Here is a 13,686-nt window from a genome sequence, read left to right as displayed (position 1 = left end):
TCTTTAAAAACATTTTTTTAAAAGCTTTAAAAACATCTTTTTTTAAAAAAAGCTTTAATAACCTATTAAAAAGATGCAGACTAGGATAAGGTCTCTATTTAAAAGGCTTGTTGAAAGAGGAAGGTCTTCAGTAGGCACCGAAAAGATAACGGAGACGGTGTCTGTCTGATATTTAAGGGGAGGGAGTTCCAAAGGATAGGTTTTATTTTATTTATTTCATTTATATCCCACCTTTCCTCCAAGAAGCTCAGGGTGGTATATAAACATTTGATCCTCACAACAACCCTGTGAGATAGGTTAGGCTGAAAGAGACAGTGACTGGCCTAAGGTCACCCAGTGAGCTTCATAGCTGAGCATGGATTTGAACCCTGGTCTCCCAGGTCCCAGCCTGACACTCTAACCACTGCACCGCACTGGCTCTCAAACCACACCCCATTGAACACAGTAGGATTAACGTCCTACTTCCTTGACTCCACTCATTTACCAGATTTTATTTCGTATTGGCAAACTATCTGCGTAAGTAAAAGGACTAGAAGTTTGATGATGTTTCTTTTAAATTAGAAGAAGGTCCGTGGTATGTCCCTAAGGCGGAGCTGGGGGCAACTTGTGGCCCTCCAGGCGTTGTTGGACTACAACTCCCATCATCCCTGACCATTGGCCAAGCTGGTTGAGGCTGATGGATTCCAGCAACATTTGGAGAGTCGGAGGTGTCCCCAGCCCTGGGTAATTGCCTTGATTTGGGAGGGGTCCAGGCTGAAGTGCTCTCTATTACGAACATAGGCACAGAGTTTGGAAAAGTTACTTTTTTTGAACTACAACTCCCATCAGCCCAATCCAGTAGCCATGCTGGCTGGGGCTGATGGGAGTTGTAGTTCAAAAAAAGTAACTTTTCCAAGCTCTGCATAGGCATCAGACCACTGGTCCATCTAGCTCAGTACTGTCACTGACTGGCAGCAGCCCGCCAGGGTTTCAGACAAGAGCCTCTCCCAGCCCACCTGGAGATGCCATCAGGGACTGAACCTGAGAGTTTCTGCATGCAAAAGCAAATGCTGTCCCACTGAGCTACAGCCTGTCCCCATATTTGCAACGCCTGGAGTGTAAGGCAGCAAATCCTGCACTTGTTTTCCTGGGATTAAGTCCCGTTGAGTTTATTTCTGAGTCATTCATTGGCAATCACTCGTGGCGAGTAAGATTGTCTTCCAGGGTAAGGTCTTTAACAGTGGGTCCATAAGTGACTGTGGAGGCCAATTCTGAGTAGACACGTTTGAGACTGTAAAACTGCATCTGAGCAGACTTTATTGATTGAAAAATGGAGAGAGAGAAAGAGAGGTCTAGAAACTTGAATCCTGGTCATGAACCAAACAGGCCTAACCTGTTTTGTATTCTGTGTTGTGAAAGCATCATTATGCTTTCTGAGTTCTTTTCCCCCACCCCCACCCCTTTTTAAAAAGAAACCTATAGTGTTCCCAGTTCTGCTAAAAGTCTCAGAGAGATCTGCAGCTGGAGACCAAGGCTGGTGTCTTAGGCATGCTCTCTAAGTTTTTTATTGGCTTAGCTGGGACTGACTTCTGAGTAAACCTGCAAAACTGTTTCTAGAAGCCCTGGGAAAGCCCAGGCATATTTAAAACGCATTTTTCTTCTTGCAGAAAAATCAGCGTTGCTCATTCAGAAGTGGAACTTGAGAGATTTCAGCTGTGTGTGCATGTAGACCTGGGCATATTTTAAATTTAACTTTCGTCTTGTAAAATAGTTGGGGCTCTTTATTCAGAATTGGAAAGGTTTTAGGTTTGTTTGTGTCTGTGTGTATAATCTAGAACTGGAACTTGAGAGATTTGAGAGAGAGAGTAAACCTGGAGCATATTTTAAATTTAATTTTTTTCTTGCAAAATAACTGGGGTTCCTCATCCAGAACTAAAAGTTGGAAAAGTTTTAGGTTTGTTTGTGTCTGTGTGTGTAAACCTGGGCTCCTCATTTAGAACTGGAACTTGAGAGATTTCCGTGTGTGTGTAAACCTGGGCATATTTTAAATTTAATTTCCTTCTTGCTAAATAACGGGCTCCTCAGTCAGAACCGGAACTTGAACGGTTTTAAGTTTCTGTGTTGTAGTTTTGTTTTAAAAACGTTTGTTTCATTTTCCCTTTTCTGTTTTTCCTGACGCAGGTCTGTGCAGGTCGACCGGCCATTGCGCCAGGTTCTCTTACCCAGAAACCATTGCCGGTGTGTGGAGCTCTCCCCACACCTGCCCCCTGCCAAATCACGGCCTTTACCTGTGTGTTCCAGTGTTTTCCCTGCGACCCGTCCTGTGGGAGCACCTCGTGGGCCACCCCCGAGTTCACGCAGCGTTCCGTGGCGCCAATGGTGAAGATGACAAGGTCCAAGACGTTTCAGGCCTACCTGCCTTCATGCCACAGAACCTACAGCTGCATCCACTGCAGAGCCCACCTCGCCAATCACGACGAACTCATTTCCAAGGTATGCGTCGGAAATACCCGTTGCCGGCGAGGGGGCTTCTTGCCGTCCCGCCCTTCCAGAGGCATCTGATTGGCCGCTGGATGCTGGACGAAATCAGCCTTTAGCTTGATCTGACAGGGCTCTTCTGCGACGTTCCCATGTTGAACCGGTGGTGGGCTTCCCTTAACTGGAAGCGGGATTCTGGAATGCCTGGTTTCCTCCTTGGATGATAATGCCCATGGAAAAATATGCTTAGGCCAAGAAGCCGCGACAAGATGGCTACCCTTCCTCCAAGGAAGGGTGTACAAGGTTGTTCTCCCTCACTTTAATCCTCACTAGAGTCCTGTGAGGTAGGTGAGGCTGTAAGTGACTAGCTTGAGGTCGCTCAGCGATCTGATCTCTTCCCGCCGCCCTCCTAGTCTGAAACCTTAACCGCTATACCGCACTGAATCTCAGTTCCAGTTCCTGTACTAAAGTGCTAGTTTAGTTCACATCCTCAGTGTCCCTGCCTATTCAAATCACTTATCTCTGCTTCCATAACTTTCACAGAGAGCAGCAGCGACTATATTCACGTATTTTATTCACCTAGTCCTGATACCATTTTTATCCTGATGTTCCTCTGTTGGGGTTCCCTCTGCCCCCAGTTTCATCCTTGCAGCAACCCTGTGAGGTAGGTCAGGCTGAGATAAAAGCGATTGGCTCGCAGTGTGCCAAGGGAGGGGCCATTTTAGGGAACCTGTCTGGAGCCACCTGTTGGCTTTTGGGGAGTTGCTTTGGTTGCCCGGAGAGACTGCTCGTCAACAAGGGTGGGGGACTTTTTTCAGCCCAAGGGCCACGTTTCATTCTGGGCAACCTCTCAGGGGCCACATGCCAGTGGTGGGCAGGGCCTGAGGCAAAAGTGGGCGGAGCAAGAAATGTGGATTTTACCTTTGGTAAGGAACCTAGTTTCTGCACAGCTTTCTCTCCACTTTCTAGGTAGGCAAGAGACTTAGGCCACATTCACAGCATAAATTTAGTCCACTATTATTCCATTTTAAGCAGTCATGGCTTCCCCCAGAAAGAATCCTGGGAAATGTAGTTTGTGAAAGGTGCTGAGAGCAGTTGGGAGACCTTTATTCTCCTCACAGAGCTACAATTTCCAGAGTTCTCAGGGAAGAAGGACTGACTGTTAAACAGCTCTGGGAATTGTCATTCTGTGAGGGGAAGAGGGGATCTCCTAAACACTCTCGGCACCCTTCACAACCTACCCTTCCCAGGATTCTTTGATGGGGAAACCACGACTGTTTAAAGTGGAATAACAGTGCACGAAAAGTGTGGCATGAATGTGGCCCTAATCAGAGTTCAAAGACATAATTTCAACCAGGCGAAAACACTCAAGGGGGGGGGGATATGAAATAGAGCTGGGGAAAGGTGTGGCTGAGGAGGGGGTGTGCCTCGGGGAGAGTCCCAAGGGCCAGATGGTGAGAGTCCCAAGGGCCAGATGGTGAGAGTCCCAAGGGCCAGATGGTGAGAGTCCCAAGGGCCAGATGGTGAGAGTCCCAAGGGCCAGATGGTGAGTTGTGGAGGGCCGCATTTGTCCTGCAGGCCCAACACTCCTCCATCCACCATGCAATATTTTGCCTTTTGCAGGCTCCCACCCCCTCCGCTTCCAAAAACTGATGCTGCAGACTTTTTGTTTGTTTCTTTGGCACGTAGGTGCGTTGTTTTCCAAAGGGGAAGGTAGGCCCTAATCAGCAGTTTCTATTTCAAGGAGGTAAACTGATTGCCAAACGACGCTTTTAAGCAGGCCCCTTAAATCCGTTCCGGGAAATGAGCATTTGGGAACTTTTTGAATGTTATTCTCTATGTTTTTGCCTGCTCATTGGGTGGTTTGGGTTGCGGGTTTTGTTCTGTTTTTGTTTTTTTGTCTCTGGCAGGTGCGAGGGTGAAAGTGCTTTGTTTCAGCTGCATTGTATCTTAATCTGTAAGAAGATCCACTTTGTGGCTTTCTTGTGTGGCCAAGAAAGTTCTTAGGAGTTCCGAAGGGAAAGCAGAGCGGCGGGCAGTCGCTGGAGGGTTTCCTTTTGTGGGTTCTTGGATCCATTTCTTTGCAGAAGCGTTTTAATGCTGTAAACGGGATCAGCAGGTCTAGAAGCAACAACTAAAGGGGTTTTTAGATGTTTCGGGACCAGCTTGGGCTCGAACCCAGAACCTCCCAGACTATGTGCAGAGTGCTGTGCCCCCTTCTTGTGGAACCCTCTCGCTGCTGCCAATACTGCAGATCTTTCCTCCACAGCTGTACGTAATGAGGTCTGGAAACTTGGGTTATCTCAAATGAAAAGTTAAGGGAGTTGGGTTACTGCACATGTGGTTGAGGCAGCTCGATTCTGGGCTAGGTACAGAGTCTTAAATCCCCTACCTGTGATCAATAATGTGGCTTCTTTTTTCCCCTTTTCCCCTTGTGCTTAGGACTGGCGCCAGGGGTCGGCATTGTCGGCCTTCTGCCTGGGGCCCACTGCTGCCGGTGGTGGCTGGTCCATTTGGGCGGATGGAGGACTGCCACGCCAACCTCGGTCTGCGCTGCTCTTGTCAGCCTCCTTATTTACAGCCAGTCCAGAGAGTGGCCCTGGCTGTCAACGACCTCCTCCCTAATCTCAGTCTTGCCCTTGTGGAAAGAGCCTGGCAGGGAGGAAGAGGACGGGGCCAAAAATTAGAATTGATTGGCTGTGCCTGCCATTAGCCCTGCTCTGCCTGTCACTGCCTCTGGCACCACCTCCTATTGGGCTTCCCGCCGCACCAGTTCCAGTGAGCCCCAAGCGCCGCTGCCTGCTACTCTCTAGTGCTGCCTGGTCCTCTTTGCTGCCTGTTGGCCTCTTCTCTGTCTCCGAGCGCGCAAGCAGTGGCAGGATTTGGGAAATGGAAATCGCATCCCCCCCGCCGCTCCCTGCTTTGGGGCCCAGAGGGAGAGGGCAAGCGAACAGGCAGCAGTGGCTTGGAAGGAAGGAAGAAGGCCTATAAGGGAGCGGGACAGAAGGTCCCGCAGAAGGCACTGGTTGCCCTTCTGAAAAGAACAAGATTGCCGGGCTGATGTCCCCGCCTCATTGACCCCAGCAAGCCAGCGATCTGCGCAAAGGGTGGCATGAGCGGCGCAGCAGGAAGGAAAGGGGATTCTTCTGAGCATGCAACCGAGGGCGCACAATTGCAGCGCAAACACTTTTTAAAAGATTTGGGGGCCAGCTGTTAGCTTTGGAGGCCCTAAACGGCGGGGTGGGGAATCATTTTCCACTTGAGGGCCACATTCTCTTCTAGGTAACCGCCTGAGGGCCACATGCTAGTGACGGGAAGAGCCAGAGGCAAAAAAGTGGGCGGAGCAATGAATGTGAATTTTACTTTAGGCTATTTTCTGCGTGTGCGCACACCCTCGCACACCCCTCTCTGTCCCCCACCTAGGCAAGCAAGATCAGAGTTTGAGGACACATTTCCAGCCAGACCAAAGCAACAACAACAGCAAATGCACGGAGGATGTGCAGAAAGGCCGGGGAGGATGGCATATTGCAGGTTTCTCAAATCCATCCATCCATATACACGCATACCATTGTAACAATAAGCAGAGCTTGGAAAAGTTACTTTTTTTTGAACTACAACTCCCATCAGCCCCAGCCAGCATGCTCATTGGATTGGGCTGATGGGAGTTGTAGTTCAACAAAGGAACTTTTCCAAGCTCTGACAATAAGCTGCTTTCTCTGCCTTGGATGCCTCAATCTGTCCCTCCTTTAAAAAAAAAAAAAGGAATAATCCAACAGCAATGCACTTAATTATGGAAATATGTAGAGAATGCTTTGCAGGGTCTCCCACACCTTCCTCTTTAATTCTCTTCGAATGGGCTTTCCCAGTCCAAGTACTCAGACAGCGCAAAATTCTTTCCCACTGGCTTGCAGATTTTTGTAGGGCTTTCAGCCACAGCCCTCTTGGTAATTCTTTTGTCTGCACTGTTCTCCCTTTTAAAAATCCTTCCTGGGTAAGGGGCATCTGCGAAGCAAACAAAAACAGGACAGTGAAGCCCAAAGCTGGGTGGTTTAACCTGAGATGGCTCGCAGATGAGGGCGCCCGGTGGATCTCTGCGTGCTCCACGGCTCCAGCCTCAGAGCACCTTCTAGCTGGACTCCTTGGGGATGGGGTGGGCAAATAATTCCAATGGACTCGTTCAATCCCTTCTGTTACTGATATGCAGAACTACCCACCCCCAGAGGGGGTGGCTGTCCTGGAGTTCAGAGGAGGAGTCTCTCCCAATCCTTCCTGGACATCCCAAGGACTGGAGCCATGTCCTTCTGCATGCAAACGGAATGCTTTACCACGTAACTATGGCCCTTCCCATAGCCTTCCACTGTTGGAGGCATTAGTACTCTGAATGCCAGTTACTGAGAATCACAAGAGGGGAGAGTTCAGTTGCATCCAGGTCCTGCTTTCAGGCTTCTCGTAGGTATCTGGTTGGCCAATGTGAGAACAAGATGCTGGCTTAGATCGGCCTGATCTTGCAGGCTCTTTTATGTTCTTATCGACAGGCTAAACTTACTTAGCTCCTTCAGCCTTTCCCACAGGGCTTGGTCTCCAAACCCTTCGCCATATTTTCCCTTGTCCCCCCAGGTGCATTCCAGTTTGTTGATTATCTTTCTTTAAAACCTGTTGTGGCTAGTATTGACCAGAGTACTCTAGGTAAGTACTGACCTGGCCGAAGCAGAATAGACTGCGGCCATTACTTCTCATTATTTGAAAACACTCCTTTTCTATTGACGCGGGCTAGAATTGCATCAGCCCTTTTAGCTGCTGCATCACGCGTATGACTCATTTTTAACTCGAGCCCCTCTTCCTTTAATTTTTGGATCAATGTTTTGGATATCAACCAAGTCAACAGACATCCCATTGATTAGTCATAAATGTCAGGACCATAAATCTTGGTGTTTTTCTATTACACTTGCCAAAGTAATTTTACTAGCTTAATTTTCCCCCCAGTAGTAAATCTATACAATTGAGCTCTTCATTTGTTTTTCCCTACTGCCATTCTCGATGGAATGAATCTCCATTCTGCCCTTCTCCCCCCCCCTCAAAAGTAGGATTGGTTTGCTTAGTTTTGTTTGACTGTTTTTCTTTGTGTACGTGTGAGAGAGAGTGAGAGTCCTCTAAGGGTAGCATTATATATAAAGAATTGGCATTTATATAGAACACTGAGTGTTTAGTGCTCTTTGAGTACATTAACTCGGCAATCTTCACAATAAATAAGTAAAAAAAAAAGACAGTATTATCTCCGCTTTCCAGATGGGTAACTGAGAGTTTCCTTTGAGCGAGAGCTGTGGGCACCACTACTTCTGGTCCCTTCTACTCCCCCTCAAATCAGCGTGTCCCCTCAACGCACAGAAAAATAAAGTGTGTGTCTGTGTGCACACATGCTTTGCTTTCCCAAGCAATCTGGATAAAAGTCGGATCCCGTAGATTCAATAGGAGCCTTGAAAAACATATTGAGATGAAAGAGGAATTAGAAAAGAGTGTTGTTCTTTCAGCTTCCTCCTTCAGCTCTATGTACTTCTCAAGGGAGGAAGAGGTAACCAACCTGGCCATCTCATGACCAGAGCTTGGAAAAGTTACTTTTTTTGAACTACAACTCCCATCAGCCCCTGCCAGCATGGCCACTGGATTGGGCTGATGGGAGTTGTAGTTCAAAAAAGTAACTTTTCCAAGCTCTGCTCATGACCGAGGGGTGGCGAGTGTGGAGGGGGAAGCTCAACTTGGAATCACCCAATGAGACTGATAGGGAAGATTTTCAGGACAAACAAAAAGAAGGACCTCTTCACACCACACACAGTTGACTTATGGAACTCATTGCCACAAGGTGCGGTGGAGGGATTGCATTTAAATGATAGCAAAGGGTCCTGCTCACCTCCAGGATCTGCACAGAGAACCCAGGAAGCGGCCTTATACTGATTCAGGCCCTTGGCTCATCTGGCTCAGTGTTGTCCACACTGACTGGCAATGGCTGTCTGGGGTTTCAGCCAAGGGGCCTCTCCCAGCGCTACTGGAGATGTTGGGGACTGAAGCTGGGAATTTCTGCATGCAAAGCAGATGCCCTGCCACCAAGCTTACAGCCCTTTGCCATAAAACAAAACAAAATAAAGATTCCAGCCCTCATTGTTCTGAATTGAAGGCTGGTTTAAGTAGGAACGTAGAGCGCTGCTTTATACAAAATCAGACCCTGCCTGCATCTAGCTCAGTATTGTCTACACTGACTGGCAGTGGCTCTCCAGGGTTTCAGGCAGGGGTCTCTCCCAGCCCTACCTGGAGATGCTGCCGAGGATTGAACCCGGGACCTTTGGAATGCAAAGCAGATGCTCTGCTACTGAGCTACAGCCCTTTCCTCTTGTTTCCTATAACTAATTTAAACTCCATTCTCTCCCTCCACCCGTTCTCTTAAAAGGTTGCAAAATCCAGAAGTGTATTGTGGCCTGTTTCTGTGGAGGTTGCGAGGGAGGAGGTGATTTTTAACTTTTTTTTTTTAAGCGTCTGATAGGGATTCTGAACTGGTGGGCTGGTAAAGCAGGGAATAGGAACCACAAACGCTGATTAAAAATAGATCTGAATCATTCTGTCTGACCTGAGAGGGATCAACAGCTTCGGGTTTGACCTTTCTGATCTGAAATCTGCTAAATGTTTCTATGGTGATTTGGTCCCTCTCTGGGGCTAAATCAAACATTTTTTTTAAGCCAGATGAAAACCCTGCAGAGTGTGTGTGAGAGAGAGAGAAAAAGAAGAGTTGCAAAATGAATTATTCAAGCAGTCTCTTGGCTATGTTTCTGGCACAGAGACCTGAGCAAGGCCTGTGTTATGGAGCCATGAAATCAGGTGGATTTGAAAACTGGGGTCAGGAGGCAGCAAATTAATTTACACCCGTCTTGTGCACCCAGATGTCTAAACACTTCCTGTTTAGTGCGAGTTAGCTGGTCCCACAGTTGAGAGAATGAGCTAAGTCTCTAGTTTAAAGCTTCACCTCAATCACAGGTGATCTCAAGGCAAAACATGGTCTTTCTGCTTTGGACCACCATACTGGGAATATTGGGAATGGTGCTTGGTCTCCTATGGCGAGTCAGGTTTCCCCCCCAGGCAATCAGGTAATCAGTGATGATGTTGTTCTTATGTGCCTTCAAGTCGATTACCACTTATGGCGACCCTATGAATCAGTGGTCTCCAAGAGCATCTGTCGTAAACCACCCTGTTCAGATCTTGTAAGTTCAGGTCTGTGGCTTCCTTTCTGGAATCAATCCATCTCTTGTTTGGCCTTCCTCTTTTTCTACTCCCTTCTGTTTTTCCCAGCGTTATTATCTTTTCTAATGAATCATGTCTTCTCATGATGTGTCCAAAGCAGGATAACCTCCGTTTCATCATTTTAGCTTCTAGTGATAGTTCTGATTTAATTTGTTCTAACACCCAATTATTTTTCTTTTTCACAGTCCATGGTATGCGCAAAGCTCTCCTCCAACACCACATTTCAAATGAGTTGATTTTTCCCTGATCTGCTTTTTTCACTGTCCAACTTTCACATTCATACATAGAGATCGGGAATACCATGGTCTGAATGATCCTGACTTTCGTGTTGAGTGATACATCTTTGCATTTGAGGACCTTTTCTAGTTCTCTCATAGCTGCCCTCCCCAGTCCTAGCCTTCTTCTGATTTCTTGACTTGATCAGTGATGATGATAATGATTAAATCTGGGGACAGTTGGTACCTTTGAGCCCTTGATGATGAAACCTAATTTTGTATAGTACAGGGATGGGTAACCTGTAGCCCTCCAGATGTTGGTGGACTCTAGCTCCCATCATTCCTGACCACTGGCTGTGCCGACTGGAGCTGAAAAGAATCAAGCAGCGTTTGGAGAGTGCCAGCTTGCCAGCTTAATAGTAATATATACCACAAATTGCCATCAGCTTTGAACATTGCAAGCCTGGACTAATAATCTGGTCGATCTTCCACTAGACATTGAAGAAAGTGATTGCTCTGTTGGAAGCACAGGGTGGTTGCCATGCATTTAGTAGCGGAGGAAATATTCTCCTCTCTTCAGATGGAAACTCAGAAACCAATCCTTCTAGCTTCTTTGAGCTGCGTTGTGTGTGGGGGATTTTTATTATTTTTATGACCAGTTTTCCCCCCCCCCAAAGTCTGGCTGTCTATGTCCTGTGCTTAACATACTTCACAAAGGGTGTGTGGCCCTTTGAAACCTTTGCATGACATGGAAACTTTACTTGCCACAACTTTAATACAAACCAAATGCCTCTTTGCAAATATGCAGAGGTCGGAGGGGAGGGGAGGGTTCTGCTCTTGCAAAAATCAGATGGGAAGGTATTTAAACTGAGGCTAGTTGGGTTGTGGTTGTGGGCGGGCCATTTGATGTGATTGGTCCTCTGATGGCTGGCTCAAAAGGTATCTGGCACCTGTGAGGAGGGTTGAGTCCAGAGGAGAGCTGGTTGCCAGTGTCACTTGAGGACAGAATTTGCAGGAAACCAGGCCAGTCTCATTCTTCCCAACTTCCTTTTTAGGTGACTGGAGAAGGGGAGGGGCCTTGGGGGTCGGAGGTCTGGGATTTGTTATGTCAACATGGGCAACTGTTCTCAAAAAAAGGACCCTGGGATCAGGAGTTCTGGGATTTGTCATGTCAATTAGGTGTGATTCAAGGTCTGGAAATGTTGCAAGTCAATTCTTTCTTTTTTTAATTTCTAAAAGCAACTGCCTGATGCAAATAAAGCACTTTTTTCTCTCTTAAAATGAGAAATGGAGGCCCCCTCTTCTCTCCTTCTCACACCCTGCAGAGATCTCTTGCCTCCCCTGTTCACATCTCCTCCTGATGCTTTGCAGACGTTGCCTTGCACAGCCGTTTCTGTCTGTGTGTGGGGGTTTTTCTTCCCCCTGAACTGCTCCGCAGGGCAGCAAGGTCCAGCATTTGCTGACATCCACCACTGCCACCCGTACCAGGCAGTAGGGGTATTTTTTATTTTTTATTTTGGCTTTGCGGAGAGCACCCATGAGGATCGGAGGCAAAGTGAAGCGGATTCATCGTCACCAGAGTCCGCTGGGTTTTAAAGGGGCAATATGGAGAGTGTGCTGTGCTCAAGGGTGCCCCCAGCCCTGACATCTTTGAGTTACAACAGATTGCTGCCAAAACTTTATTAGGGGACTGATGGTTTGTTTGTTGCCAGGGAGTGACTTTCAGCATTACCAACTCCCCCACCCATTTTTTGTGTTTGCCTTACAGTCTTTCCAAGGAAGCCAAGGGCGAGCCTATCTCTTCAATTCAGTGTGAGTGTCTTGCTTTTTATCCATTGTCTGTCATCACGAAACAAGGACGGCGAACCTGCAACCCTCCACATGTTGCTGGACTCCAACGCCCATCATCCCCTGACCATTGGTCATGCTGGCTGAGGCTGATGGGAATTGGGAGTTCAGCAACATCTGCAGGGCCACAGGTTCCGCCTCCCCCCCAGCTCCATCCCTGTCATAAAACATCATGGTAGCTTTTCAGAGTATCCATTTCTATTTTCTCCCACACAGTCCGGTGTCAAAGTTAGCCAGCTGTACTGAGGTGGGTTTTAAAAGGGGATTAGACCACTCCTCTTCTACAAATTGGCCGAATAGAACCTCCAGCTTCAGGGGCAGTTTACCTTGGAAAAAAACCCAATTTCCTGAGAGAGAAGCAATAAAGAAGTGCAGTGTCCTTCATGCCCTGGTTGTGTGCATCTGGTTGGCCAGCTGTGGACAGCGTAGTGGTGGACTAGTTGAAACTCTAGTCGGGCCAGAAAGACGTTTCTGAAACCTGGATCAATTCTGCAATTTTAAACGGGTGCATACTTTTGGCTAGTCAAGAGGAGAGACAAAGACCTGTGTAGGACTCTGAAGCTTTCCCCCATCCCACAAGTGGACATTGTGCTCAGCTGTCCTTCCCACACCTTGACAATTCACCAGGCTTTATCAACACCTGTTCACCTTAAGCCCATCTTTGCGATCTTATGGACTAGAAACTTCCCAGAGTGATTTCACAATCGGTCTCTTTTCTCAGAGCATTCTGGGAACTGTAGCTCTGAGGGAGAATAGGAGTCTCCTAACAGCTCTCAGCACCCTTCACAAACTACAGTTCCCAGGATTCTTTGGGGGGAAGTCATGACTGTTTAGATTGGTATGATACTGCTTTAAATGTTTGGTGTGGATGTGGCGTCAGCTGCTCCAGGGAAATTGACATGGGAAGGGGCTCTTAGAATTAAGACGTCTTGTGTCCCCCCCCCCCATTTGTTTGCAGAGTTAATGTGGGCTGCGGTCCTGCAGAAGAACGGGTGTTGCTAACGGGACTGCATGCGGTCGCCGACATTTACTGTGAAAACTGCAAAACTACGCTGGGCTGGAAATATGTGAGTATCCTTGCCTCTGTGTGTGGAGGGGTGGCGGTGGTTGGTGTGTTCTTTCATCTTAACTCTATAGAGTCCTTCTATCGTGGCATCTTCGTGCACAGGGATTGTTTCCATTTAATTAACTCACATTTTTGCCCCCAAGTGCCTCAAAGCGTCATACACAGTGTAACTAAAAATGACAAAGACATTGAAATCAGATCCGAAAACAGCAACAAAGCAAAGACTAAAATACTCAACCAACACCCCTCTTAAAGGGTGAGCACAAAGGCTGCCCTCCCAGCCATTCCCTTCCAGTCTGGAAGCTACCAGAGCAGGGAGTATTAAGGGCCAAGCCATCTCTGTCTAAAAGGGGCTAGAGCTGGAGTTGGAAATGGGCACTCCTAGCCACAGAGACCGCCTGATCCTCCAGCCAGGGTTTGACGCTGCATGTGCTTTACCACTGAGCTATGATTCCCTCCTCGCTTTATAGTACCGGTTTTGACCTAGAAAGCCTTATGTTTGGCATTGCCCCTCCTCATGTGAGCCCACCTGGACTCTGCATTTGCCATCTGAGGCCCTTCTTCGTGTGCACCCCAAGCGAAGTGTGGAGGGCAGCAACACAAGAACGGGGCCTTCTCAGTGATGGCTCCCGGACTGCGGAATGCTTGTCTCAGGGAGCATGCCTGGCACCATCATCCTCAACTTTTAAGCAGAAGATGAAAACCTTATTTATCCAGGCTTTTGGTTCTTACCTCGGATCGTGTGCTATGATTATAATTACTTACTTATTATTTGATTTATATCCTGCCCTTCCTCCCAGAAGGAGCCCAGGGCAG

At 47.7% G+C, this 13,686-nt stretch overlaps 1 protein-coding gene across 4 annotated transcripts in view; it reads left to right on the top strand.

Annotated features, from left to right (window-relative positions):
- YPEL2 (yippee like 2) overlaps positions 1–13,686 on the top strand; it is a 45,329-nt gene that overhangs the window by 24,235 nt on the left and 7,408 nt on the right. For 3 of the 4 annotated variants that reach the window (XM_061605019.1, XM_061605018.1, XM_061605016.1), the window contains exons 2-4: positions 2,281–2,472; positions 11,725–11,768; positions 12,763–12,871. In XM_061605019.1, the coding sequence (XP_061461003.1) occupies positions 2,356–2,472; positions 11,725–11,768; positions 12,763–12,871 (270 nt within the window). In that variant the 5' untranslated portion in view covers positions 2,281–2,355. Of the gene's footprint in view, positions 1–2,160; positions 2,473–11,724; positions 11,769–12,762; positions 12,872–13,686 lie in introns of all 4 variants that reach the window. The other variant, XM_061605015.1, reaches the window with a different exon arrangement.

Source organism: Rhineura floridana, chromosome 21, assembly GCF_030035675.1.
Source record: "Rhineura floridana isolate rRhiFlo1 chromosome 21, rRhiFlo1.hap2, whole genome shotgun sequence".
Taxonomy (NCBI): domain Eukaryota; kingdom Metazoa; phylum Chordata; class Lepidosauria; order Squamata; family Rhineuridae; genus Rhineura; species Rhineura floridana.
Note: the sequence above shows the minus strand (reverse complement) of the source record. Positions and strands in the feature narration are given on the sequence as shown.